Raw genomic sequence first — 25,686 nt, forward strand, 5'->3', positions numbered from 1 at the left:
GAGAAAGAGAATTGACTGTCGGTTTCTCCCGACCTTCGGCCTTCCCTCGTCCTTTCCATATTCAAATTAAAATATACAAAATGTAACGGTTAATGAAACAACGAACACGTTGAATCCATTGCTACTGGAGCGTTCTATTTCCTGAAGAAAAATGAACGGATGTCTGTAGAAAGAGGAATGACGGCATGCCATCCCTTTGCACACGTATTGACTGAATGTTATTCCTTTTTATTCCTTGAAGGCAAATGCAGATAGTGTGCTCATTTTTTAACATCTGGCTTGATTTAAGGGGTATCCGAAGGTAATAATAACTTGATGGATCTGCGCTATCAGGAGTACCTTTACTTAGTATAGAGCGTGCCTCCATTATACAATGTGGTGGTTCCATATCCCTTTCTTGCGGAGTATGTCTTTGCAACACCAACATCGATGATGCAAAGGTGTCATCTAGAGTCCCCAAAGCAACACAAGAACCCTTATACCAACATCTGTTCTACTTCCTGTCTTCTCAGAATTTTAGGACGTCCTACCCCATTCTGTCCCAAAACCATGACACATGGCAACAAAATCCAGCTGGTAGAGGTATCATGTGGACTAGGCGTACTGTTCATGCTATGATCATTTAAAGGCTGCGTTGCTTTCTCGAATTTCATTACCACCTTCCAATCCCTTTGCATCTCGAAGAATTCTTTAGAGTTTAGCTATATGTTGTCCATGTGTATTTACCTCTCTATGACTGTGATTGCATTTTTCAAATCAACCGAGCATTCAGGCCAGCGATCAACAATGACTTCGTACTCATTCAGAGTTTCTTCGATGTGTTCATACGTTTCTTCGACAGATTGCGAGGTAGAGTGCTATGTAGTTGTTTCCATCCATCGAGCCTTATCAAACTTGCACAGATCCAGTAGACGAAGGCGTTTTTCTAGGATCCACAGAACACTGTACATATGAAACAAATCTCTGAGCCTGTACCTCCTTTTCTTAGACAGGTATTTGAGGATGTAAGATCCTTTTGCAAGTCGGCAGTTGTAATTGAAAGCTCTGTTACAGGAGTGGAAGGGCTGGACGGAGGATAAGCAACAAGAAATCACCGTAGTCTGTTGCGTAGCTCCCTATTGTGTATGCCTTCCCTGTTGCTTGTCATAAATTCCTCTGTTTCGGCTAGGTCTCGCTTGCATCTTTTTCCCGTAGCCATTCCTGATGCTTATGTATTAGCTTGTCGACCTTGCTTTTCTTCTCTTGGTCCTCGCCTGCAGAAATAAGTAACATTAGCTATGATTATGAGAGATATGATAGAAACGCCCAAAAGCAAACCTTGCCTTCATTAAAACTTTCATAAAGAGAGAGACTCTATAACTGGGAGCTCTGTGAGTCGTTCAGGCTCTAAGTCTCAAGAGGGTGCGGTGATCTTTATTTGGTCACGGCACAATGATGGCTCTAAACTTGCTAGGCAATGGGGAACTGATGATTAAAGCAAAACGGATAGCCATGCGATGAAATGGTTAAAGTCTTTCGGCACGGTGGGGATGCATCTCTTTCGAATTTTGTTTTCACTTATTCAAATTCGGTACTGTGCACTGAGAGCCCTCAAGGAATTTCCCCGAAATCTAGAGTTCAGGCATTAGGGTAGCGATCACACGACGATCGCGGACTCCTACCATCTTAGGCGAGGTTTCAACGCCGGACACGATTCAACCTTTAGGAACCTTTAGGTTGATTCCACGAATTATAGTATCAAGCATTTCGTGACACTCTTCAGGCATGCACAATCACAGTTTCCATTTTAATCTCAAAACGCATTGCAACCATAATTATTAAACCATTGAACCATTCAGCTTTGAATACATAATTCCATCTGACAACTCCAGTTATCATTCGAAGAAATGAAAGATCAAACTTCTTAGGGGACCCATTCAAATTTGCCCCCAGAGCAGGTTTTAATAGGGTGGTGGTTATGGCCACAACTGGGTCTTTCTTTATTCTTCTGGAAGTGCGAAGTTAGGGTTTATGCGCTGGGATAGTCTGAGGTTCGATTTTGGAAGCAAGAGAGAAGGGAAGGCAAACAAAGGTCTCTTAGGGCATCTTATTAGCCCTAGGACTCAAGTCAAGGCAAGTGAAGTCAAGAGGAAGGTTGTTAGAGGGAGATCAAAGTCTCCTAGAGAAGTAGCAATAGTTTCTAGGGAGCAAAATTTCAGATCTACTGGGAGATCAAAGATATTGTAGCAGGAGGCCGTGGAAGACTTGATCTTGGAGGGTATTTGTCTGACTCCAGGTCATGGTAATTTGTCAATTGAAAGATCTAAAAGATAAGACGAGATTTTTGGGTTTTCCCCTCTTAGAGGAGGGGTTATGGCCCTGGCTTGCAACCTATATACTGTGTCACTATTTTTACTTTTTTGGTAGCTGTTTGATGTATTGCACATTGGAATAATAATGAACAAAGCTAATAAGTAAAAGGTAATACAAACAATTATCAAGTAAAAGGAATTAACATATTCGTTGCCCTATTGAATTCTCAACATGGTATCAGAGCTTTGGTTCTCTAAGGGCATCATGAAGATCTCCTCTACAATGAAGAAGTTCATCAAGAAGATTGCAAGCCATCTCAAGAAAGGTATCAAGGAAGCATGGAGTCTCTTATTTTCTTCAAAGAAGGCATCAATCAATGAAAGGGATGAAGGTCTCTTTTCGCCTCTCTCTGGTACATTCCAAGACGAAGACATTTGGTTAATTGATAGTGGTGCATGAAGGCACATGACTGGTCACTCCAACCAATTGAAGACCTTATCAAAAGGAAATTCCGCTTACTCTGTGGAACTTGGAGACAACAAAAGCTATCCGGTGAAGGGCATTGGATCAACTTCCATAAAACTCAAGAATGGAAGCGACATGCACCTCAACAAGATTCTATTTGTTCCAGGTTTGCACAAAAATTTACTTTCTATTTGAAGTTTAGAAGATAAAGGAGATAGAGTAGCCTTCATTGATGGAAAGGTAGTTATTTGGGGAAAGGACTCAAGCATAGATCAAGCTAAAGTTATTGGTATCCAAGAAGGAAGGCTCTATAGACTAATCTCTCCTGTAAACCAAGCCCTAGTTCACACTGAGATTAGTCCATGTGAACTTTGGCATCAAAGGTTTGGTCAGCTACATTTCAAAATTTTTGCAACTTTAAATTCCATAGTAGATGGAATCCGAAATCTAAAGGAAGATCATGAAGGTGTTTGCAAGGGATGTGCATTGGGTAAGATTACCAAGAGACCATTTGGAAGCAGTGCTTTGCGGTCGAAAGAAATCTTGGATCTTATCCACTTTGATGTATGTGGCCCTATGACTCCAAAATCACTTGGAGGCCATCTATACTATGTCACATTCATAGATGATCATTCAAGAAAGACTTGGGTTTACCTAATGAAAACCAAGGATGAAGTATTTATAAAATTTCAAGAATTCAAAGCTAAAGTGGAGAACCTTACAGAGAGAACAATCATGATACTAAGATTTTATAATGGAGGAGAATATACATCAAATGAGATTATAGCATTCTGTAAGGTGTCTGGGATTAAGATGGAGCTGATAGTCCCATACAATCTTGAACAAAATGGAGTTGCAGAAAGAAAGAACAGATCCATTGAAGAAAGTGTAAAAGCAACGTTACACAATCAAGATCTACCTAAGTTTCTGTGGGGAAAGACAACCAAGACAACGGTCTACATTCAAAATCGATGTCCTCACGGATCTCTTGACAACAAAACTTCGGAAGAAGTGTTTACTGGGAAGAAGCCATTTGTAGATCATCTCTGAATCTTTGGGTGTTCTGTGTATATTCATATACCAAAGGACAAAAGAAAGAAGCTGGATCCTTCCGGTATAAAGGGGACTTTTGTTGGGTATAGTAACTCATCAAAGGCCTATAGAATCTATATGAGAGATGGACATCACATTGAAGTTAGTTGTAATGTCATAGTTGATGAGAGTATAACAGTCAAGGAATCAAAAGAACTTTCTATAGATTCTGATGACGAAGAACTTCCAATATTTGAGGAAGAAGTTGACAAGGGAGGAGAAGGATCACACCATGAAGAAGAAGGGCCAAGTGAACTTGTTCAACTTGTGGTCATTCCCGAAACAAGGAAAAGACCTAATTGGTTGAAATCTACACTACTTGATGCAGAAGGTCATGGGGCAGCACAAGGATCATTTAGAGAAAGTAAGACACCTAGGAAATATTCTGGGTATCCTGCATACATGACAAAATTAATAGAAGCAGAACCTTACACCTTTGAAGAGGCTGTAGAACATCGAGAATAGAAGGATGCCATGAATGAAGAATATCAATCTATAATGAAGAATGGAGTTTGGGAGATCGTACCTAGGCCCGAAGATAAATTTGTGGTTACTTCCAAGTGGATCTATAAGATCAAGCATGCAACTGATGGAAGTATAGATAAGTATAAAACAAGATTTGTGGCTAGAGGATTCTCTCAACTTGAAGGCATGGACTATGAAGAAACATTTGCTCCAACAACAAGATATACAACGATTCGATCATTAGTCTCTCTGGCAGCATCGATGGGATGGAACATCCATCAAATGGATGTCAAGACTGCGTTTTTGAATGGCACTATAGATGAATGAGTCTATATAGAACAACCCTTGGGATTTGAAGTCAAAGATAGGAAGGCATATGTTTGTAGATTGAAGAAAGCATTATATGGCCTCAAGCAAGCATTAAGGGCATGGTATGCTAGAATGGATGCATACGTACAGAGAATAGGCTTCACAAAAAGTTCTGCCGACTCAAACCTTCATATTAAGGTTGTGAACAATGAACCTGTAATTATTCTTCTGTATGTAGATGATCTTCTCTTGACAGGTGTTGAAGGTCGAATTGAAGAATGTAAAAAGCAATTGGCAACAAAATTTGACATGAAGGATCTTGGGCTGATGCATTACTATTTGGGACTAGAAGTTTGGCAAGGACCAAATGAAATCTATTTGGGTCAAGGAAAGTATGTGATCGAGATTCTAAAGAAGTTCGACATGATGGACTGTAAAACTATGACCACTCCGATGATCACAAACTTGAAGAGACTAAGGAGTTCTGAATCAAGCCTTGTGGATTCTTTTGGGTATAGACAACTTGTTGGTTCATTGATGTACTTGGTGAATACTCAACCAAACATATGTTTTGCAGTAAATGTACTCAATCAATTCCAAGTAGAGCCGAAGCATGATCATTGGATAGCAGCAAAGCATATTATGAGATATCTACAAGGAACCATCAACTACTGTCTGAAGTATGATAGAAGGAATGATGTCCAATTGATTGGGTATACAGATTCCGACTGGGGAGGCAGTGAACAGGATGGAAGAAGCACTACGGGAGGATGTTTCAGTTTGGGATCCTCCATGGTCTCATGGATGAGCAGAAAGCAAGACACCGTTGCTTTGAGTAGTGCTGAGGTTGAATATGTTGCAACATGTCAAGTAAGCGAGGAAGCAGTATGGTTAAGGAAACTGCTATCTGACTTGTTTGAAGGACCGATGAACTCTATAATGATACTTTGTGATAACACCAGTTGTATTCGTTTGTCTGAGGACCCAGTGTTTCATGAGAAGACAAAACATATCAACAACAAGTATCACTATATTCAAGAGCTAGTACAAAATGGTCTGTTGCAGCTATATGGTATATCTCCACTAATGAGCAGGTGGCTGACATATTGACGAAATTACTTCCAAACAAGAAGCTTGTATACTTAAGGGACAAGCTTGGTTTGGTGGCCCTCCCTCGTTGAGAGGGAGAGATAGACACGACATTCTTGTCTTCACTTGAGAAGAAAGAATGGAGGATTGAGTAACCATCTGACATTCGATATTGTTTGAGAATGTGGTAGGGCATTCAAGACAAGAGTAGTCGTGGATCGATATTCTTTGAGGATTAGCTACCCAAGATAAGAATAGTCCAATGGAAGGTCATACTCTGTGAACACCTGGGTGGTGTATGTGCCTTGAGAGACAATGATGATGGTGTCTATATATATCATTGGTCTCACCAACATTGTGCTCTGATCTTGTGGAGATATAGAGCTATTAGTCAAGGCCTTGCTAATGTGACAATGCTGGTTATTATGATGCTAGACTACCAATCTGACTCTTCTTATGAGATCTCTTCAGATTGAGAATGACCATGTATCTCTTATGAATACCTCCCTAGTTAAGAGGGAGTGTTGAAAAATTCGTAACTAGGTTCGGTCTTCATTAGTATGAAATGTATTCTTGTAAATGTAAAATGAAAAAGAAATTATTTTTATTATTGAAGCACGGGTTTCATGATCAAGTTCTTTTATTTTATAGGTCAATCACCCATTGAGTGCATCTAGGGTTTGCCCTAGGTATAAGAGTCATTGTCATATATGGAAGACCTTATGGGCACATTGTAAATTGCAAAGAAAAAAATATTTTGTCTTGAAAGTGTCAAAATACCTCTAAGATCAAGTCGGCCTAATGAGTTGTCAAGTCAGCCTACATGAAGATCCATGTCCACCCTTGAGGAAGCCTATATATAAGAGGAACTCGTCCTCCATTTGAATCACTCACTCTCTCATCTCTTATGCGAAGAAGACAGAAGAAAAGGAAGTCGAAGAAGTTAGTGCGAAGAAGAGAAGGTTGAAGAAGTTGAAGTGTTTGGGTCTTTCTCTATTCTTGTGGAAGTGAGAAGTTAGGGTTTCTGTTCTAGGATAGTTTGAGGTTCAATTTTGGAAGCAAGAGAGAAGGGAAGGCAAGCAAAGGTCTCTTGGGGAATCTTACTAGTCCTAGGACTCAAGTCAAGCAAATGAAGTCAAGAGGAAGGTTGTTAGAGGGAGATCGAAGTCTCCTAGAGAAGCAACAACAATTATAGCAGTTGCTGTGGAGCAGAATTTCAGATCTACTGGGAGATCAAAGATGTTGCAGTAGGAGGCCACGTAAGACTTTATCTTGGAGGGTATTTGTCTGAGTCTAGGTCATGGTATTCGTCAATTGAAAGATCTGAAAGATAAGAAGAGATTTTCAGGTTTTCCCCTCAAGAGGAGGGGTTTTGGCCCTGGCTTGCAACCTATATATTGTGTCATTGTTCTTACTGTTTTGGTAGCTGTTTGATGTATTGCACATTGGAATAATAACGAACAAAGCAAATAAGTAAAAGGTAACACAAACAGTTGTCAAGTAAAGAGAGTTAACATATTCATTGCCCTATTGAATTCTCAACATTTGGCCACTTGAAATTTCAACCCTTGAAATACCTCAGAGAAATTCGCAGAACTAAGGCAAAAATTTATTCATCTCTCTGCTTTGACCTCCTTCTTTCTCCTTTAATTTCACTAGTTTTCCTTCTTATCTTGGCACATAAATCAATGTACATGATGAGTGAATGAATGGTCTCCAAAATGGTCGAGTTTCTCTCTATATATACACATCCAGGAGGTCGAATAGGTGGCTCTTGGAGCCCAGGCTGACTTGTTCCCAAGGAGGGCCGACTTGGTCTTGTTGTGACATTTTAGACTCTTTTGACTCAAAATAAAATATTTTTCTTTTTCTTACAACAAGTCCAAATGGGACTTTGACTCAAATACATTTGCTTGACTCATGACAAATTTTCTTTTGACTCAAATAACCCTACAAACATGAAGAACATGTTAGAAAATTAGAAAGGTAGAAAGATTTTCTTATGTTGATAATTACTTGTGATATTCTTGTTGCCTTAATGACTTTCTTCATGTTCTTGTTTCATCAAGCAATCATCAAATCAAAACATGAAGATCAATGACATCAGATGTAGGCACTCAGCCAGGGTAAAAACCCTCTATAGGGGAAAACCTAGTCAAACTCTTCTACTAATCAAATTGAAATAGACCAAGACCTTAGACCAAAAGACCTTCCTCCTCCACCAAGTCAGCCTTGCAATATGATTCAACAAACTTCAGTAGTCTTTTCTTGTCCAACAACTACAACCTAACAACAATCCAAAATTTTGGCCTCTTAGTAACTAGAATTTCGGCCCTACTGCAAATCCAAAATTTCGACCTCCACGACAACTTCAAAATTTCGCATGTGTGAGAGTAGAGAGAAATTTCTTCTTCTTTTTCCTTGACAAAGCCTTCCTTCTATTTCACTAGGGTTTTCTTCCTCTTCCTTGAATATCACACCCTTTTTCTATCTCCAATGACTGCAGATCAAACTTGTAGTTGATGTGCTCCAAATGAGTCGAGTTGTTGCGCTTTTATCGTGGATTCTGCCTCCCTAATTTTTTGACTTGTCCAGGTCGAGGCCGACTTGGTGGAGGAGGCCTAAATGACCTATTTTACATAAAAATAAAATTCTTTATTGATTGACAAAGCCCAAGGGTCTTTTATATTATGACATGGACAAACACATTTGACGTAAACCCTAGAAGCCTAGAATTAGAGGCTTTGACCTAAGAACGATTGATCCAAGCATGAAACCCATGCTTTAATAAGTTAATTTCTTTACAATACAATTTCTTTTTATTTCTTTTGACAAATACATTACATCATGACTCAAATACAATTATGAAGACCGACACTACTTACATTTTTCAACACTCCCTCTTAACTAGGGAGGTATTCATAATTACATATATACAAAGGTACATGGAAGATCTCAAATGATATACTCTATAAAGAGTCACAACACACGTAGTGCTACAGATTAGATACCTGATCAAGGTACTCTAATCGGGTGGGACTATGGTGTACTCAAGCTTTAGCCAATCTAGGTACCATTAGGCTTTTAAGCTCTAACACTAACCTGAGGATCTAGGTGTGCATCCAAGGTCAGAGCTCCATGACCAATGCCACCCTCCCTACTTCGGGATCTAGACATCAACACATAAACCAACTAGATGTCCTCCCAAGCATCTCGCTGTCATAATATGCTTCATCTCTCCTTATCAACTAAATAAGATATATATCCACCACTCCAAGCGTTCAACCATTTTATGGAGAGATCCTATACATTCACAACCCCAATTAGTAATAAACCTTCAAACATATATACAAGTAAACGCAAACCTTCGGGGTCCTCAATCACCTTGATGCGACTAATATCATCATCAAGTTATCGAAATACAACTTGTCGAAAACTTTCCTCTTTCACTCCTCAAGTCTTTTGTTTGCAACTTAATGAATTATGAACATCCATCTGTAGTTCTTTCATTCATTCTTTAGTTTCGTTCTTTCTTCAAGGTATTCATTATGACTGTCATAATATGCCCTCCCTCTCAACTGGGGAGATATACCTTTCTTCTATCCAAGCTCCCTCTCAACTTAGGGAGATCAACAACTTCCTTTTTATAATATCAGAGTAACTTTGCTTCATTTCTTTCTCATGACATCAAGGTCATCTTTGATTATTTATCATTCTTGTAGCTTCCTTCATCATGCTCATCTCATCATTAAAAACATCTTCAACATCTTGAAGATCATGTACCTGCAAAACTTTAATAGCAAGTACTTCTAGTTTCTAGTACTTTTATAACTATTGACTCTTTCATATTTATTATGGTATTATTTGTAAACAATATATGACAATTTAAATTTGAAGTTGGCATTTCTAACTCATTGGTAATGAATTATGAATATGATGCTTTGTGAAAGTTGAAACATTTCATTTCATGTTAGATATTCTTTGTTATCATTTGGTTACTTGGTAATGGTAATGGTTACAAGTACAAGTTACAAATTTTGTGATCAATGATGATAAATGTTAAATATCGAATTTTGAAAGCTTGAAACTTTAAGATTGATGAATCATGGGACTCAATATGTTGTATGTTACTAACTTGAGGACGTGGTTGATGAAGATTATAACTTCTAGATGATTGATGTTATATGGTTCAATCCATGTTTTTATGCCTTTTATATCTAATTCATCATTCTACATGCTTTTGTTGACATATATGCATCAAAATATATATTATATAAAAATTTGTTCCTGATTCACTCCCAAACCGGGAGCTTTTGAAAATGTTGCTCCCTGCTCCTGCTCCTAATTAACCTTGCAGGAAACATTATTGACAGGAAGATCACATTAGGACGCTGCTTTAGCTTGGGATCCACTATGATATCTTGGATGAGTAGGAAACAAAAGTTCGTAGCTTTAAGCACGACTAGAGCGAATACATTGTTGCTAGCATTTGGTTGGGAAATCTCTTTGGAGAGCTATTTGAGCAAGTCCTAGATGCTACAATGATATATTACGACAACAAGAGTGGGATTCGATTGGTAGAGAATCTCGTATTTCATGACAAGTCCAAGCACATTGAGATCAGGTACCACTACATTCAAGACATGGTATAGAGAGGAGCCGTAAGACTCCACCATGTGTCGACTAACGAGAAGATAACGAACATACTCACCAAGGCTTTGCCTAAAAGGAAGTTCCTGGTCTTTAGAGAGCAACTCTGACTAATGGATGTGACCCTCCCAGGTAAGGGTCCCGACTGATCGAGAACACTGAGCTATGTTCTTCCTCCTTGTTTGAGCTCACAGGGATAGGAATTGAGCCTGAGAGCTCCTGGGGTTGAGGTATCTCTGGACAATAGGATGGTTGTGATCCTTACCCTCTGTGGTAAGTAGTATCTGGCTGTGATCCTTGTCATTTATGACAAGTTGGGTATCTCCCCCTATCATGATTGACAGAGTATACCCCAGTATGCATCCTACCCACAAGCAGGGCTTGTTGGGATTGCCTCCCCATTTGGCCAATGGGTTGAGATGACTTGAGATGGTGTGATCCTTGCATAGCAAGTGGATCTTGCTCAAGTATAGAGGATGCAAGTGTTCTACCACTTGACTCTTCAGGGTCAACTTGGGAAGATCAATAGACATTGGGATGGTTGTGATCTCTACCCTATATGGCAAGTTTGGTCTCGCTTGTTGACTAGACAACAGGATGGATGTGATCCTTGCTGGTAGATGGATCTCGCCCAATTGTCACTGGATGATAGGATGGATGTGATCCTTGTTGGTAGATGGATCTTGCCCAATTGTCACTGGATGATAGGATGGATGTGATCTCTACCCTATATGGCAAGTTTGGTCTCGCCTGTTGACTAAACAACAAGATGGATGTGATCCTTGCCGGTAGATGGATCTCGCCTATTGTCATTGGATAGAGGGTTGTAGCTTGAGCTCCCCTATGATGTCAAATTCTTCTTCTTTTAGATTCGAGAGTGTTCAACAAATGAGCAAAGATGAGCAGAAGAAATGAATAGAGATGAGTAGAGATGACATTTGACTTGATGATGATGAGACATTTGAGATGGATCATGGGACATATTTTGCAGTCGGAAATTCCCCCCTAGTTGAGAGGGAGTGTTAATTTGGCAAATCAGGGGTAAATTCCCTTCATTGGACAATATTATTCATTCAAAGCGACCCAAAATTGCCCCTGGAAGTACTCAATTTGGTGAAGGAAAAATGTTTTTTTGATGAGAAAACCCACAATGGCACAAAAGTTAAGGTCGGCCTAAAGAGGCTAATTAGCCCTCCTCCAACGCCTATAAATACAAGTCAAGGCACCTCATTTGGAGACATCACATCAAGCATCTCTCTCTTCTCTCATTGGTTCGTACAAACTGAAAATTGCAGGGTTCTCTTCACATGTGCGAAGCAGGAAGTCTTCTTTTCTATTGGCCGAAATCTACATCTGTTTTGGGAGACTTGACCAGCATTGACCTTGATGTTTTGGGCATATTTTGACTTTGATCTTTTGGGAAAATTTCTGTTCTTCTAGGCCACATTATTTGGCACAAGAACCGAGGAGATCTGGGCACTTTGACCTGCATTGACCACAGACTTGACTGCAGACTTCGACCGCAGGGAATCTCTCTCTGTTGACCAGGTTTGACTGCTTGGTTTGGGACTGTTTTGACCTCTGTTTGACCAGCATTGAAGGCTGAGTTTGTGGACTGTTGACCGAGCTCTTGGAGGACTGTTTTGACCGTTGACTTTGACTGGTTAGGGCACACTTTGACTGCTGTTGACTTGGACAGAATTGCAGACTTTGACATTTGACCAGAATTGACTTTTGAGGCTCATTATTGGTTTGATATTGGTTTGTCTATTTGGATTGTCAAAGGTTGACTTTGAGTCATTGTTGGATTGGATCATTGTACTCTCGGCTGAACATTTTATGACAATCTAATAAGAAGAAGAATTTGAAAGGGTTTTCCCCCTCGGGTTTTTCCCTAGTCTTTGAACAATCTTGGTATCTCTTGTCATTGCTTCTGATCTAAGTCACAGGACACGTCCTCCAAGGTCCCGTGTCCCATTTTTTACGTGTCGGACACGAAACGGCCCTAAAACGTGTCGAAAACGTTTTTCATCATATCCTGTAAAATGTAAAACGGATTCATCGGTTTTTGTCGTGTCATGCATCTGGAAAACGCGTATTCCGTTGATAGAAAACGCTGCCTGCATAAGCTGCAATTTTTTTTGAAAGAAACAAATAATTTTTGAGTGGGGCAGCTTAATGATCAAGTCTAGGCCCTAGTATTGATATGCTATTCATGGTAATGTTAAATTCTTAAAGTAAGTGATATTCTCCTTAATCTTCATTTTCATCCTTTTACTTAAATTTTTAACATTACCATGAAATGACTCAGGATGTTTGAGAGTGGTTCCGGCCTCATTGAATTTCATATGGAGAAAGTAGAATTTTAGATTTCATTCAAAATGCAGCAGACTTATCAGTTTTTCAGGATTTCAGGATTGGGGGATTGTAATGTTTCCAGGTGACACCACCTGCCCGGGCTACCCCTGCCACCAGTAGAGGACATGGTCTACCTCCTATAGCTCCTACTTCTAGTTTTTCAGCTTCTAGAGCATAGCAAACTCCACTGCCAACTCCACCAGCACTAGCATCTACATCTAGAGGGAAAGGGAAAGCTGTGACATTTTCTCGCAAGAGGGGCAGAGGAAATCAATAGGATTAGAATTTAGTTATTTTCTTATGTGCTTGTAAGTTGTACATGAACAATGAACATTGAATATTCAAGAATCAAGACCAAGCATATCACATTCTAATTTCTAAATAGTAAATTTTGATTCTATTTATTTTTTTAAAGTGAACTATGAACTTTGAGAAGTAATTATATTTTAATTTAATTAGATAAGCTGCAACCTGCAATTTAATATGGATAAAAAACTATATTTCGGTATATATATATATATATACAAAACGTGTCCCCCGTGTCATGTTTCCAGGTCGCTGCGTTTCGTATTGAATACTCGTATTTACGTGTCCTTCGTGTCTCGTGTCCTCGTGTCATGTGACTTAGCTTCTGATTGTCTCTTATTGTATATTGCATTTACTGTTCTATCTACAATTGCTAGTCTTTACCGGAAGATCAAATTGATTGCTAATTGAACTTAAGAATTGGGCTAAAGTGATTGTAACAGCATAGAATAGTGGAAAATTAACAACATTGGTTAAGGAGATTGGATGAAAAGATCATGGAAGGTCTTAACAGTACTATCACATTGAAAAGGGGTCAATCCATCCTAAGTAGATTCTCTTCAATACTATATGGCGAGATTTTTGTTTGAGACTTCTTTGAGTGCATTTCTTGTTATAATTGGAATTTGCCTCATAATTGGTTCCTGCTACCATCCTCCTCCAGTATTATTGCTGATCATGTCACAGGATCTACCTATGGAGATTGCACAATGAGTTTACATAGCATTTTGGAAGTGCTGGAGGATCTGCTTGAGATACATTTGCAGGAAAGTTCAAAGCAGCAGATCCTTGCAAAAGACCATTTTTTCTAAAACTCAAAAGAAATAAAATAAAAATTGAAACCAAGTCAAAGTGTGGGGCCTTAGTACCCTAATTTTTTGCCATTAAATAGTAAGCTATAGGAGAAATTCCATGCAACGTGGTGTAAAGTATAAATCCTTCTATTCAAGCTTTTCACAAATGCAGACTGTTGTCTTTTCAAATATTCTTTATTGTTTTGATCGGAGTTTTGTACATGTGGCATAAGTGTTTGGAACAGCATCATCAACTGATATCCCTGTGTACTCGAGACCTGGTTTATATCTGAAGAGTCTTGGGACAGTTCCTCTTGATCTAAAAATCCCCTTGACCTGCCAACTTATGATGTTTCTTCCTCACACTATGAAGTGTGCTTGTTGACTCACCTCAGGTCTTCTTTGAGCAGTGTACTTTCATCTAGCTCCCTGTTTTGGGGAAGTTTAGTTTGTTCTGCTTGACTCTGCTGAGAAACAGGTGTACCTCTAATGTCCTTTTAAGTTCTAAAAGGATTTTGGCAGAGTGACACTATGGATTATTGTTATAAACTTCCGTCCAACCCTTGTCTTGTTTGTCAACTGGGGTATATTTTAAGCTGTTCTTTAGCGGGTTGTTTCTTTGTTGTAAAATATGGTGAAGTAGGCTGATATGTGCAAATGTGGGATGCCCATGTAAGAACACTCTTACGTTGTGATCACGATCATTGGAAGCAACAATTCGGCAGATAAATATAGTCCACCTTTTGTGCTACTTTTTGCTTTACTACACTAAGGTCATTGGACATATTGACTTTAACTGGCATGGTTTGTGGGTCTGGCAGCAGAAAGCTGATATTAGTTAAATTGGATGAACTTTGTAAATGGGAAAGAGACAGCCCATGAATTGCAGGTCAGTCCTGACCAGGCATCGAACCTGAGTTGACTTGTTGGGTGAGAAGGGTTTGCCTGAACTGGGACACATCCATTGTCCTTGCCTGAAAACTTTTGCTGAATGTCCATGTTTGACAGATGGAAATGGGAAAAAGAAGTTGGTGAGTTTTCTGTTAATCTCAACTTTCTGGCCAAGAGCCTCCTAGCTTTCTTTCATCCAGTTATTATGGTCACCTCAGGTGGAACATGATTCAGGAAATGCCTATCTAAACTTGGCTAAGTTTTGTCTACAACTTTAGCATAATCTATGTGAATGGAATACTGTTGAATTTTCTACAAGATGTACTGTAGAATACAATTTTCTGCCAGATAATTACTTCCTAATGATTTCCAATCGGTATTTATGCCACTACTATCATTGAATAATTACACTTCAGAAAATATCAACAGAAATGATGTGGAAACAGTAAAGATCATAGAAAGACAGCCATGCACAGTAGAGACAATTATTTTTTTAGCAAGGTTTACAAATCATCCATTTGTCTAGAAATTTGTGCCAATATCCAAGTCAAAATACCAGTGAAACCTGGTCAATACTTTGGCAAGTCAATGCTGGTCAAACCAGTTAAATATCAGAATTTCAACACTGGTCAATGGCCTGGTCAAAATAGGACTGGTCAAGTTCGGTCCTGTGATCAAATTTGGACCTGCAGTCAAAATCCTGTGTTCAACTGTGGTCAAACTGCAGCTTTCCTGCGGTCAAACTGCGGCCTTCCTGTGGTTAAATCTGATATAAAACAACTTGGTCAATGCAAGTCAAACTCAGTCAAAACAGAGGTAAGATCAGCTTGGTCAAGATGGTCAAACTTGTCTTCCTTCTCCACATGTGCGGCTGTCCAAGAGGGCTAAGAATGATGAAGAAAACTTGTTCTTTGTTGGTGTTGAAATGAGGCGTCACAATGTCTATTTATACAAGTTGAATGGGGGTGTGACAACCCAAGAGACACAGCTCTTCATAGGCTGTCCTACTTGAATTCTTCCCGGGCCGACCTGTCCTTCTAATATAATTTTTTTTCTAATTCATCTAGGCTGACTTGGAGACCTTTTAGCAAAGCGGGAATACCTCCTGATGCTACACAAAAATCAACAAATATATATATATATGTGTGTGTGTGTGTGTGTGTGTATGTGTGTGTGCTGGTTTTAAAAGAATGAAGCTTTTTGCAAGAATAAGAGTCAATTTGATTACTTTCTGGTAAATTCTTTGGGAGGAACCTGTTTACTTTCAAAGCCACCATGTTTGTCCTCACTACCTACAAGAGTCAGTTTCAAGTCCTTGAATGCCATAAATGGCAATTCAATGCTTCCTAAAGCAGTGAATAAAAACCTGCAGCAAGAAGAAAGTCAAACACATGCAGCAATATAAGTCTTTCAATTTGCAATTGAAGGGGCTGAAGTGTATAACTTATTAAATTTTAAAATAATATAGAATAGTGGCTAATCAGTCTGAGAATTAAGGCCTTACAAAGCAGAAAATCTCTGTGTCAAATCCTAACTTGTCTTGGCTGGAATCCTCAAAATGTTGTTAATGGAAAAATAATAAAATTAGACTTGTAGTTTAGTCATGGATCATTTTTTATTGTAAAGGAAGGTCTCACAGTTCGGCTTTTTGTACTAGCTGCACGGTCAAAACTGTAAAGAAAAAGTGCATATCTTCCTATATGGCAATCGAATATAAACTGGTGACACAGTCAGCACTCACAAATTTTGTGTGGAAATAAGTTATTTAACTGCATAAATTCAGAAAGCATTCTTTACTAAGTACAAGCAAGCTACGTGATCTACATTTGCTGTTCCCTTGAAATTGACTCCAATCTTTAATCTCCAATATTTGTGTAAGGTCAATGGCTATAGTACCAATATGAAAGACAGCTCTCTTTTAGATAACATAAACCCTTTATGTCCATAGGTGATGGAAGCGATGTAATGAAGAAAAGAAACTTGACATAAGGTACCCACCCATATGACTGAGATAGAAGATCCCACAGCCTTGAATGACATGCCTATACCATGAAGTTTGATCCACAAGAATTTATTAAAACACTTTGAAACACTTTATTCAAAATGGGTTTTCTGTCCTGCTTCAAATTGGTGTCAAAATTAGCAAATTTATAGTGTGTTCCACTTGAAGCTCTAGAAAAGATGCGAAATACCCCTCGAAAGTCTCTAGTCATGATTTATTCTTGTTGATGTGACATAATATTATTTTGTTTCTCCAATTTGACTTGGCTAATGCTGACATTTCATTATGTAACTAAGGGTGATATTTATTGATACTAGTAGGAATCGTTGAAAGGTCATACAGTATGGTTCAGGTGTTGGAAGGGATGGAAAACACAACCACAGTTCATGTGCCTTCTATAGTTTGAGAAGCTTAACTATAAAAGTTGTCACGTATTCTTGGTAGACTTGGATCTGGGATGATTTTCAATGATAACTGATGATTGCAATATTAGTAACTTTAGCTGGCTTTCTTGTTGTGTTTAGCTGTTTCTGTAAAATCATCTCCATGTTTGATATTAGCTGATGTTAGATCAATGACTTAAATGACTTAGTTATTGTTATTCTAGTGTTGGTCCTGCTGATATGTTCTTTGGCCAAGAAAGTATCTTTTCAGGCTAGGTTCAGTATGACAGTTCATGGTTGATGGTGGCTCTGCTAGGCCTATTGATATGCAGTACATTATCCATTCTCTTGTTTAGAACATGTCACACTTTTCTTGAGAAGTAGCTTACCAGTAAAGTCTGATGTAACTTTTGGAGAAATGAACCGTTACAAGAACCTTTTGATGTAGTACATGAGGTTGTCCTATACATATAGCAGCATAGTAGTTTCTCTTCACATTAACATTGAAGTTTTTAAGGCACAATATCTTATGATTTGTTTGAGTTATTCCTAAAACCATTTTCCATTGTTTTTTATGTAGAGAGTTCATCCAGTCTCATCTACCGTCGTTCGAGAAGAGCAACCCTCAGGTGGAGGTGGTCATTGAAATGAGGCGTGGGAAGCATCCACATTTGAGAGGATATTATAGTGAGCGTTGCTATTTTTCAGTCTCCCTGTTTTTTAATATAGTTTGTGAGAAAGGAGCCTCTTTGGTACTTTGTTCTTAAAGTCAAACCGTTTGTTGTCCTATATTATAGCTATAGTGGAACAAAAGAAGCTTCCATTCTTCTTATGTATACTGCTTATCTGATGCATGTTGTTGATCTAATATATAGGGTGCCCAACAGTGCGAATGGTTGATTCTAGAAATGTGGACCCCAAAGATATTTTGCTACAGGCAATAAGACTCCGAAATGCCTTGGGATTGAAAGTGACCAAATTGAAAACTCGACACATGATTTCAAGGCGAAGTGTACAGGGAACATGGAAGACTGATCTCAGAATCTGAAGTCAGTTATTGCAAGCTCTATCATCGTGGATTACATTCTGCATACTGGCCATGCTAGACGACTTTGTAATTCCTCTAGATAGAATTCATAACTTAATTTTAGTAATATGCTAAGTCTGAATGGAAAGCTACAGGCTTAAACTTTACTTCATATTATTACCTTTAGAAGGGTATTCCCAAGAATCTTCCATTTGAAATGCATTTTTAAGTTTCTTCCCATGATTGAGGACAAGTCTACAGCAATCTATGGATTTTACTTATTTCTCCACACTAATAATTGACCTACACTGATGGTTGAACACATGTATTGTTTTTCACATTTTGTTCCTGAATAATCTCATTTTTTTCACAATTTAGTTGGGAATCAGGCTTTTGCGATGGGTATAAGCACTGTACCAGGTTGAATAGCAACAGAAGTGATTGTGTCAAAAGGTCACAGGATTCATGTATTATTGGGATGAAATATTTCACAGGAGCTACAGAGGTACTGATGGTTTTCAATTATATTTGAACAATTAATGGAGCAAAGCCCTAAATATTACCATGACCAAGAATTTCATGCTCATGTTGCTAAATTATAGTTGGTCAGACCTCTTAGGCGATGAATTGTTCACCGGACATGAACATGTGGACTAAAATGACAATGTGGTCAAAGTTGGTGGAGCTTGTTTCAAGTGACATACATTTAGGAACACCACAAGAGATTGATAACGCTTACCACCACTTGAGGCACAATAAGAAGAAAACCATCTGAACATTTCCATGTAAGCCTATATATGTTGTCACATATATATATGAAAGTAATCTTCAAAATATGGCTGCATATTGTATATCATATAAATGATTCAAAAGGCTAATTATATTTCTATTTTAGAGTAAATCTGCAAAGCAGCTAAAATTATCAATCAATTATATACGCTTTTAGAATATTGACGTGAAATTCTTACCTCTATGGAGTTTATAGAGTCCCAATAGTCCTATGTTGGTCTATTTATGGAAGATTAATGATGTGAAGCATAACTTCTTGATAAAAGACCATTTGGTTGCGGTGATACATCTCTCACAAGAGCTCCATAGGTTTGTTGGAAACATGTACTTAGACGAGTCAATGCCTTTTTAAGAGAAGGGTCTCTTTCAGTATATATTTAGAATTTAGAGGATGGCTTGGATACGAAGAACCTTGCTTTTCAGAAAGTATCATTATGAAATCAGAAAGGCATCATTATGAAATCATAATGGCCTCTCTTGTGGCTATGAACCAGGAACTTTACCTGGCATCTTGTATACTTTTGAAATATAACATATGTTACATTTTCAAAATTTTTCTAACCCCGTAATTATATTATTTAAGATGTACCTCTTTCAAAATTTACCTGGCATCATCTTATATACTTTTGAAAGGTAATATATGTTACATTTTCAAAATTTTTCCAACTCTTTAATTATATTATTTAAGATGTAGCATTGTTAAAATTTGTGGCATCTCAACACTTAGAAAATGTAATTCTCGCTCACTAAATTCCTTTTCATTAAATGCACTTGTAATTCTCTCATTCAATTCTATTTGTAACTCACCAAATATTCTCTCTCTCTGTCCTTAATTTGAATTGTAACTCCTCAAAACGTGTAGCTCTCTTTATTCTTGGAATGAGTTACAATTCTCTTCAAACAACTCTTTTGTCATGGAATTAAATTATTTTTTATTGGCTCAATTCATTCTGTAACTCTTATCATTTCTAATCTATTTAAGCGGCAAGTGATAGTTGAAAGTAGCATGTTCATTGTGCCGATAGGTACTCCCCTCCCCTGTGGGGTAGATTTCACATAAAAACATAAACACGTAAACGTAAATGTCGTTCTCACATTGTCACATAAAAACGTTAACACTTAAATGTAAACAACCCAATATGGGCGTAGATCTCACATAAAAACGTATGTAAAATGTAAATATACATAAAACATAAACATGTTTTAACATTTAACTTTTTATATCTAATGTTGGCCCTATTTAAAAATCAATCTAATATATATATATATATTTTATGGTATGGTAAATAAATAAAAATATAAATAAATTAGTTATATGGTAAATAAGTAAAATCTCTTTTTATATTTATTCCATAAATTTCTTTATGGGGTAGATGTCAAACTTTAATTTAAAGTAGACCTTATTTAAAATTAATATATATATATATATATATATTTTATTTACTCCAAAAGTATGGTAAATAAATAAAAATATAAATAAACTAGAGGTATGGTAAATAAATAAAACCTCCTTTTATATTATTCCAAAAAGCTCTTTACTACAAGTGAAAAAAAATGTTTTATTTAGGTGAAGCATAAGGGCCAAATACCATGGGAGAAATAATTATTAATACCATGGGCCAAATGCCATATTTATAAAAGAGGCATGGTAAATAAATAAATATAAAATAGGTATAAAAATGTATGGTAAATAAATAAAAATATATCAAATAGGATTAAAAATCATCTTTACGAAAATTGGAAAAAAAATGTTTTATTTAGGTAAAGCCTATGAGCAAAATACCATAGGACAAATAATTATTAATACTATGGGTCAAATACCATATTTATAAAAAAGGTATAGTAAATAAATAAATATAAAAGAGGTATAAAAAAGTATGATAAATAACTAAAAATATATCAAATAGGATTAGAAATCAACATCTAATTATATAGCAAGCCTATGGGCCAATACTATGGGCTAAATTATTATTAATACCATTAAAAAAACATTATTAACACTAATATTAATATAAAAAGATATTATTATTATTATTAAATCTAGTATTCATATTAATATATTATAATATTAAGCCCCAAGAGTTAGCTCAATCGGTCAATCAAGTGCCTCGCCAATGGGAGGTCACAAGGTCGAAACCTGAAAGCTCTTGGAGTTAGGTCAGTAAATAGGGCAAGGGGTGTGACCCCCTTCGGGTGGGGTCCACCCGGTCCACCCTAGCGTTGTTCGATCCTGGACGTAGCGGACCCTAGCGTTGTTCGATCCTGGACGTAGCGGATCCATGGGTATCCGTGAATCAGTAGTGAAATATATATATATATATATATATATATATATATATATAATTAAATTTAATAATTTTGGATTCATACAATATTAAATTTGTTATATTATAATATATATTAATATATCACGATATATATTAATTCTAGATATGTATGGGAGGGAAGAACAAAGACAAAGTGATAGAGGTGGAGAGATAGTGGGAGTGACAAGGGATAGATAGAGATAAAGTTAATGATAGGGGAGAGGAGGAATAAAGAGAGAGGGAGATGAGTGAGAGATGTAGAGAAGGGTAAGAGAGGGAGAGGGAGGCACAAAGATGGAGGGGGAGAGAGACAAGGAGAGAGGAAGGGAGACAGTGAGAGGATTGGAGGGCAGAGAGAGAGAGAGAGAGAGAGAGAGATGGGGGAAGAGAGAGGAAGGTAGGAGACAAAGGGAGAGAGGGGAAGGAAGGGAGAGAGGAATTGCAAGGGAGGAGAGAGGGAGGGAAGAAGAAAGACATAGAGTGAGAAGTGGAGATAGAGGGACTGATAGGGGAGAGATGGAGAGAGAGAGAGTATGCTTAGGGGTGAGATAAAGAGACAAAGAAAGAGAGAGAGAAAGGGGCGAGGGAAGGAAAGGGAGGGATATAGTAACATAGTTAGGGGGAGAGAGAGAGAGATGGGGGAAGAGAGAGGAACGTAGGAGAGAAGGGGAGAGAGAGGAAGGATGAGAGAGAGGAATTGCAAGAGAGGAAAGAGGGAGGGAAGAAGAAAGACAGAGTGAGAAGTGGAGAGAGAGGGGGTGACAAGGGAGAGATGGAGAGAGAGAGAGAGTATGTTTAGGGGTGAGATAAAGAGACAAAGAAAGAGAGATTGAAAGAAGGGGGGAGAGAAGGAGAGGGACAGATATAGTAACATAGTTGGAGAGAGAGAGAGAGAGAGGAATAACGAGAGACAATACTTGAAAGAGAGGAGGAGAGTGATGGGGTAAGAGAGAGGATTGGAGGGCAAAGAGAGAGAGTGATGGGGGAAGAGAGGGAGGTAGGAGAAAAAGGGAAAGAGAGGAAGTACGAGAGAGCGAACTTTAGAGAGAGGAGGAGAGAGGGAGGGAAGAAGAAATACATAGAGAGTGAGAAGTGGAGAGAGAGTGTGTATGTTTGGGGTGAGATAAATAGACAAAGAAGGAGAGATGGAGAGAATGGGGGAGAGAGAGGTGAGAGGGAAGGAAATAGTAACAGAGTTAGAGAGAGAGAGGATGTGAGAGAGTGGAGAGAGGGAGGGAAAGAGAGATGGAGTTGGAGAAGGAGAGAGGGAGGTAAGAAAAAAGAAATAAAGAGATAAGGGTGGAGAGAGAGAGAGGGAGTGATAAGAAAGATGGAGAGAGAGGGAGAGAGAAGCGGGGGAGAAGAAGAGAAGGGGAAGAGAGAGAGGGAGGGAGAGAGATAGATTGGATAGAGTGTATGTTTTGGGGGTGATATAGAAACACAAAGGGAGATATTTATATAGATGGAAAGTGAAGAGAGAGATGTAGAGAGAGAAATGGAGGGACAAAGAGATTGGTAGATATGGAGTGAGAGAGCGTGTGTTTGGGGGGTTGAAATAGAGAGACAAAGAAGGAGGGATGGAGGGAGATATATATAGATGGAGGGGGGAGAGGGAAGAATATTTATTGCACTAGATGCATTGGTTTCAGTTTAGATTGTGATTTCTAATCCTATTTCATTGCTTACACTAGATGCATTGATTTTAGTGTAGATGCTGATTTCGAATGATATTTGATTGCTTGCATTAGATGCATTGATTTCAGTGTAGATGTTGGTTTATAATTCCTATTTTCTTACTTTCACTAGATGCATTGATTTCAGTGTAGACGTTGGTTTATAAACCTATTTTTTTACTTACACTAGATGCATTGATTTGAGTGTAAATGTTGATTTCTAATCGTATTTGATTGCTTGCATGAGATGCATTGATTTCAGTGTAAATGTTGTTTTCTAATATTATTTGATTTATTGCATTAGATGTATTGATTTTAGTGTAGATGTTGATTTCTAATTTGATGTAATTGGATGTATGATGGTACATTAATTTTAAAGTGATTGGATTAATATTGTGCATTGATTTCAGTGTAAGCATAACAAATTATTGACAATGTACATTGATTTTTGTGTTATAGTAATTCAACCTATTAATATTGGAGAGAAAGAGAGACAAGGTATGATGTTTACTATAATATCTCGAGCTAAAGATTTAAATGGTTTACGACAACAAAAGTAACAAGGGCGACAATAAGAATAATAGAAGAAAATAGTTTGAGATTAATCACAATGAAGACTATTTGTAATTTACTATATTCTTAATATTCACATTTTCTATCATTCAAACACTATTACATTGTCACTTTACATTCAAAATTTTTATTTCATAATTTTTCATCATTAAAGTTATTCACAATATTTATCATCTCAAAATTAAAAGGACCGGATTAATCTGAGACATATTTAGAATATTTAAAATGATTACATTAATATTAGATGATTTTACATATTATTGATAAAATCAATTATCTTTTCGTTAGATTTTTTTTTGTCGCACACAATTGAAACCAACCTAGATCCATCTTGACTCCAGATTTATCAAGCGCCGAGAGGGATCAAATCTCTCGAGGTGCAAACCTTTCCTCAAGTTTTGCATTAAAAAAAAGTTTTTCACTTCGAGAGATTTGATCCCTCTTGGCGCTTGATAGATCCAGAGTTAAGATTGATTTAGGCTGGTTGTAAATGAGAGCTAGTGTTGAGTGTGTGTAAGAGAAGTGTGAGAGTAAGTGAAGAGTAAGAGCAAGGGAAGGATTTGAGCAAGTGTGAAGGACAATTTTGATCAAGACAAGAAGGAAATATTCAAGCAAAGAGCAAGGACACTTCAACTACAAGTTGATCAAATATTGGTGATTTTATTCATTATCATTATCATTTTCTCTTTTACTGTACTCTGCTGAACAATTGAATAAATCTAATAAAAGAATAATCATTTGGGTTTTTCCCTTATGGGTTTTTCCCTAGTCATTGGACCTAACTCTCAGTGTCTCATATTTGTGCTTGACCGTCCTTAAGTTTATGTTCTATCTACAATTGCTGATCTAAAAAGTTGTGAACTAAAAATCTGCATTCTAAGTAATTGTAACAACATAGTACATTTATTTTTTTGCAAAGTAAATTCAATTTTCTACAAATTGCATTCAACTTTCTACAAAGTACATTCAACTCTCTGCTAAGTACATTTAGTTCCATTCAATTTTCTACAACGTACATTCAACTTTCTGAAAGTACATTCAATTTTCTGCATAGAACTTTCAAGTTTCTGCAAAGAATATTTAAATTTTTGCATAAACTTTCAGATTTTAACATGATGTCAGAGCCTTGGTGAAGACAAGTCCAAGGAGATCAGAGATCACCTGAAGAGACTCTACTTGCTGCTAATTTTTTTTGATTAAGATGACTTTGTCCTACTTTAAGACAAAGGAGAAGCTGAATGATGCTTCAAATTTTGGTCTATGGAAAGCAAGGCTAAATATCACTCCTGAAGAACACGAAGTTCGGGAGTATGTTGAAGACACAATAATTGATCCACCAGAGAATGCACATATCTGGCCAATAGGTGTATTATCACTTGTCTAGGATGCAGGTGTTCCACCACTTTGACACTTGGTTGTGTTTGATTCTTGTCTGTGTGACTTGTCTATGTGATCTTTGTGTTCTATCACCTAATTTTTGAGATGAAAATTGGCCGAGTCTAATCCTGGTCTATGTGACATGTGATGATCCTTTCCTTTCCAAATTTGTGTTAAGTGGACGATTTTTCTTTAGATTGCGGCTTCATTGTTACAAATATTACAGAGCAGAGTTGAGTTGAGATGAATGAAAGAGATCAGAAGAAGCAAAGATATTTGATGCATAAATAAATTCCTCCCTCCCTGAGAGAGAGTGTTAAAATTTGGTGGCTCGGGATGAATTTTTTTTAGAAGAAATCACATCTTTTAGTTCTGTTTGAACCTCCTATAATAAAATTTCATTTCTAGTAATTTTAATATGACTTTTCAAAAATAATAAGTCACATCTCAATTTGGAACTCACTTTAAGAAAATAGAAAGTCATGTCTAAATGATCAAGGATGATCTCGACATATGGAATCCACTTTAAAATCAAATCAATCATAATTATACAAGTCAAGAATTAATATTTTTAACTTTACCAAAGTTATTATTAGTCCCTGCCTGAGACTAATAGCGATCGATCGATCGTTGACCAGCAATTAATTAGCTTTGACCAAGTAAAATTTCCCGTACATGTCAGGTTTAAGCCAATGTTTGAAATAAAATTTTCTGCTCAATAGATTTTTATCCAAAGTTTGTGTTTCGACCTCTTATTGCCGGCTGCACGGTATACTTTTCTGAAAACTTAGGCTAAAGAGTTTGGAGTGGCCTGTATACTTTTTTGAAAACTTAGGCTAAAGAGT

At 37.4% G+C, this 25,686-nt stretch overlaps 1 protein-coding gene across 1 annotated transcript in view; it reads left to right on the top strand.

Annotated features, from left to right (window-relative positions):
- LOC149248428 (mitochondrial ribosomal protein L51/S25/CI-B8 family protein) overlaps nucleotides 1-18,447 on the top strand; it is a 95,274-nt gene extending 76,827 nt beyond the window's left edge. The window contains exons 3-4 of the mRNA XM_089458423.1: nucleotides 17,677-17,783; nucleotides 17,972-18,447. Of these exons, the coding sequence (XP_089314549.1) occupies nucleotides 17,677-17,783; nucleotides 17,972-18,144 (280 nt within the window). The 3' untranslated portion in view covers nucleotides 18,145-18,447. The remainder of the gene's footprint in view (nucleotides 1-17,676; nucleotides 17,784-17,971) is intronic.
- The last annotated feature ends 7,239 nt before the right edge of the window (nucleotides 18,448-25,686 follow it).

The sequence above is a fragment of the Pinus tabuliformis genome, chromosome 7 (assembly GCF_031772625.1).
Source record: "Pinus tabuliformis cultivar Carrire ecotype Pingquan chromosome 7, CPIR1, whole genome shotgun sequence".
In the NCBI taxonomy this organism is placed as follows: Eukaryota; Viridiplantae; Streptophyta; class Pinopsida; order Pinales; family Pinaceae; genus Pinus; species Pinus tabuliformis.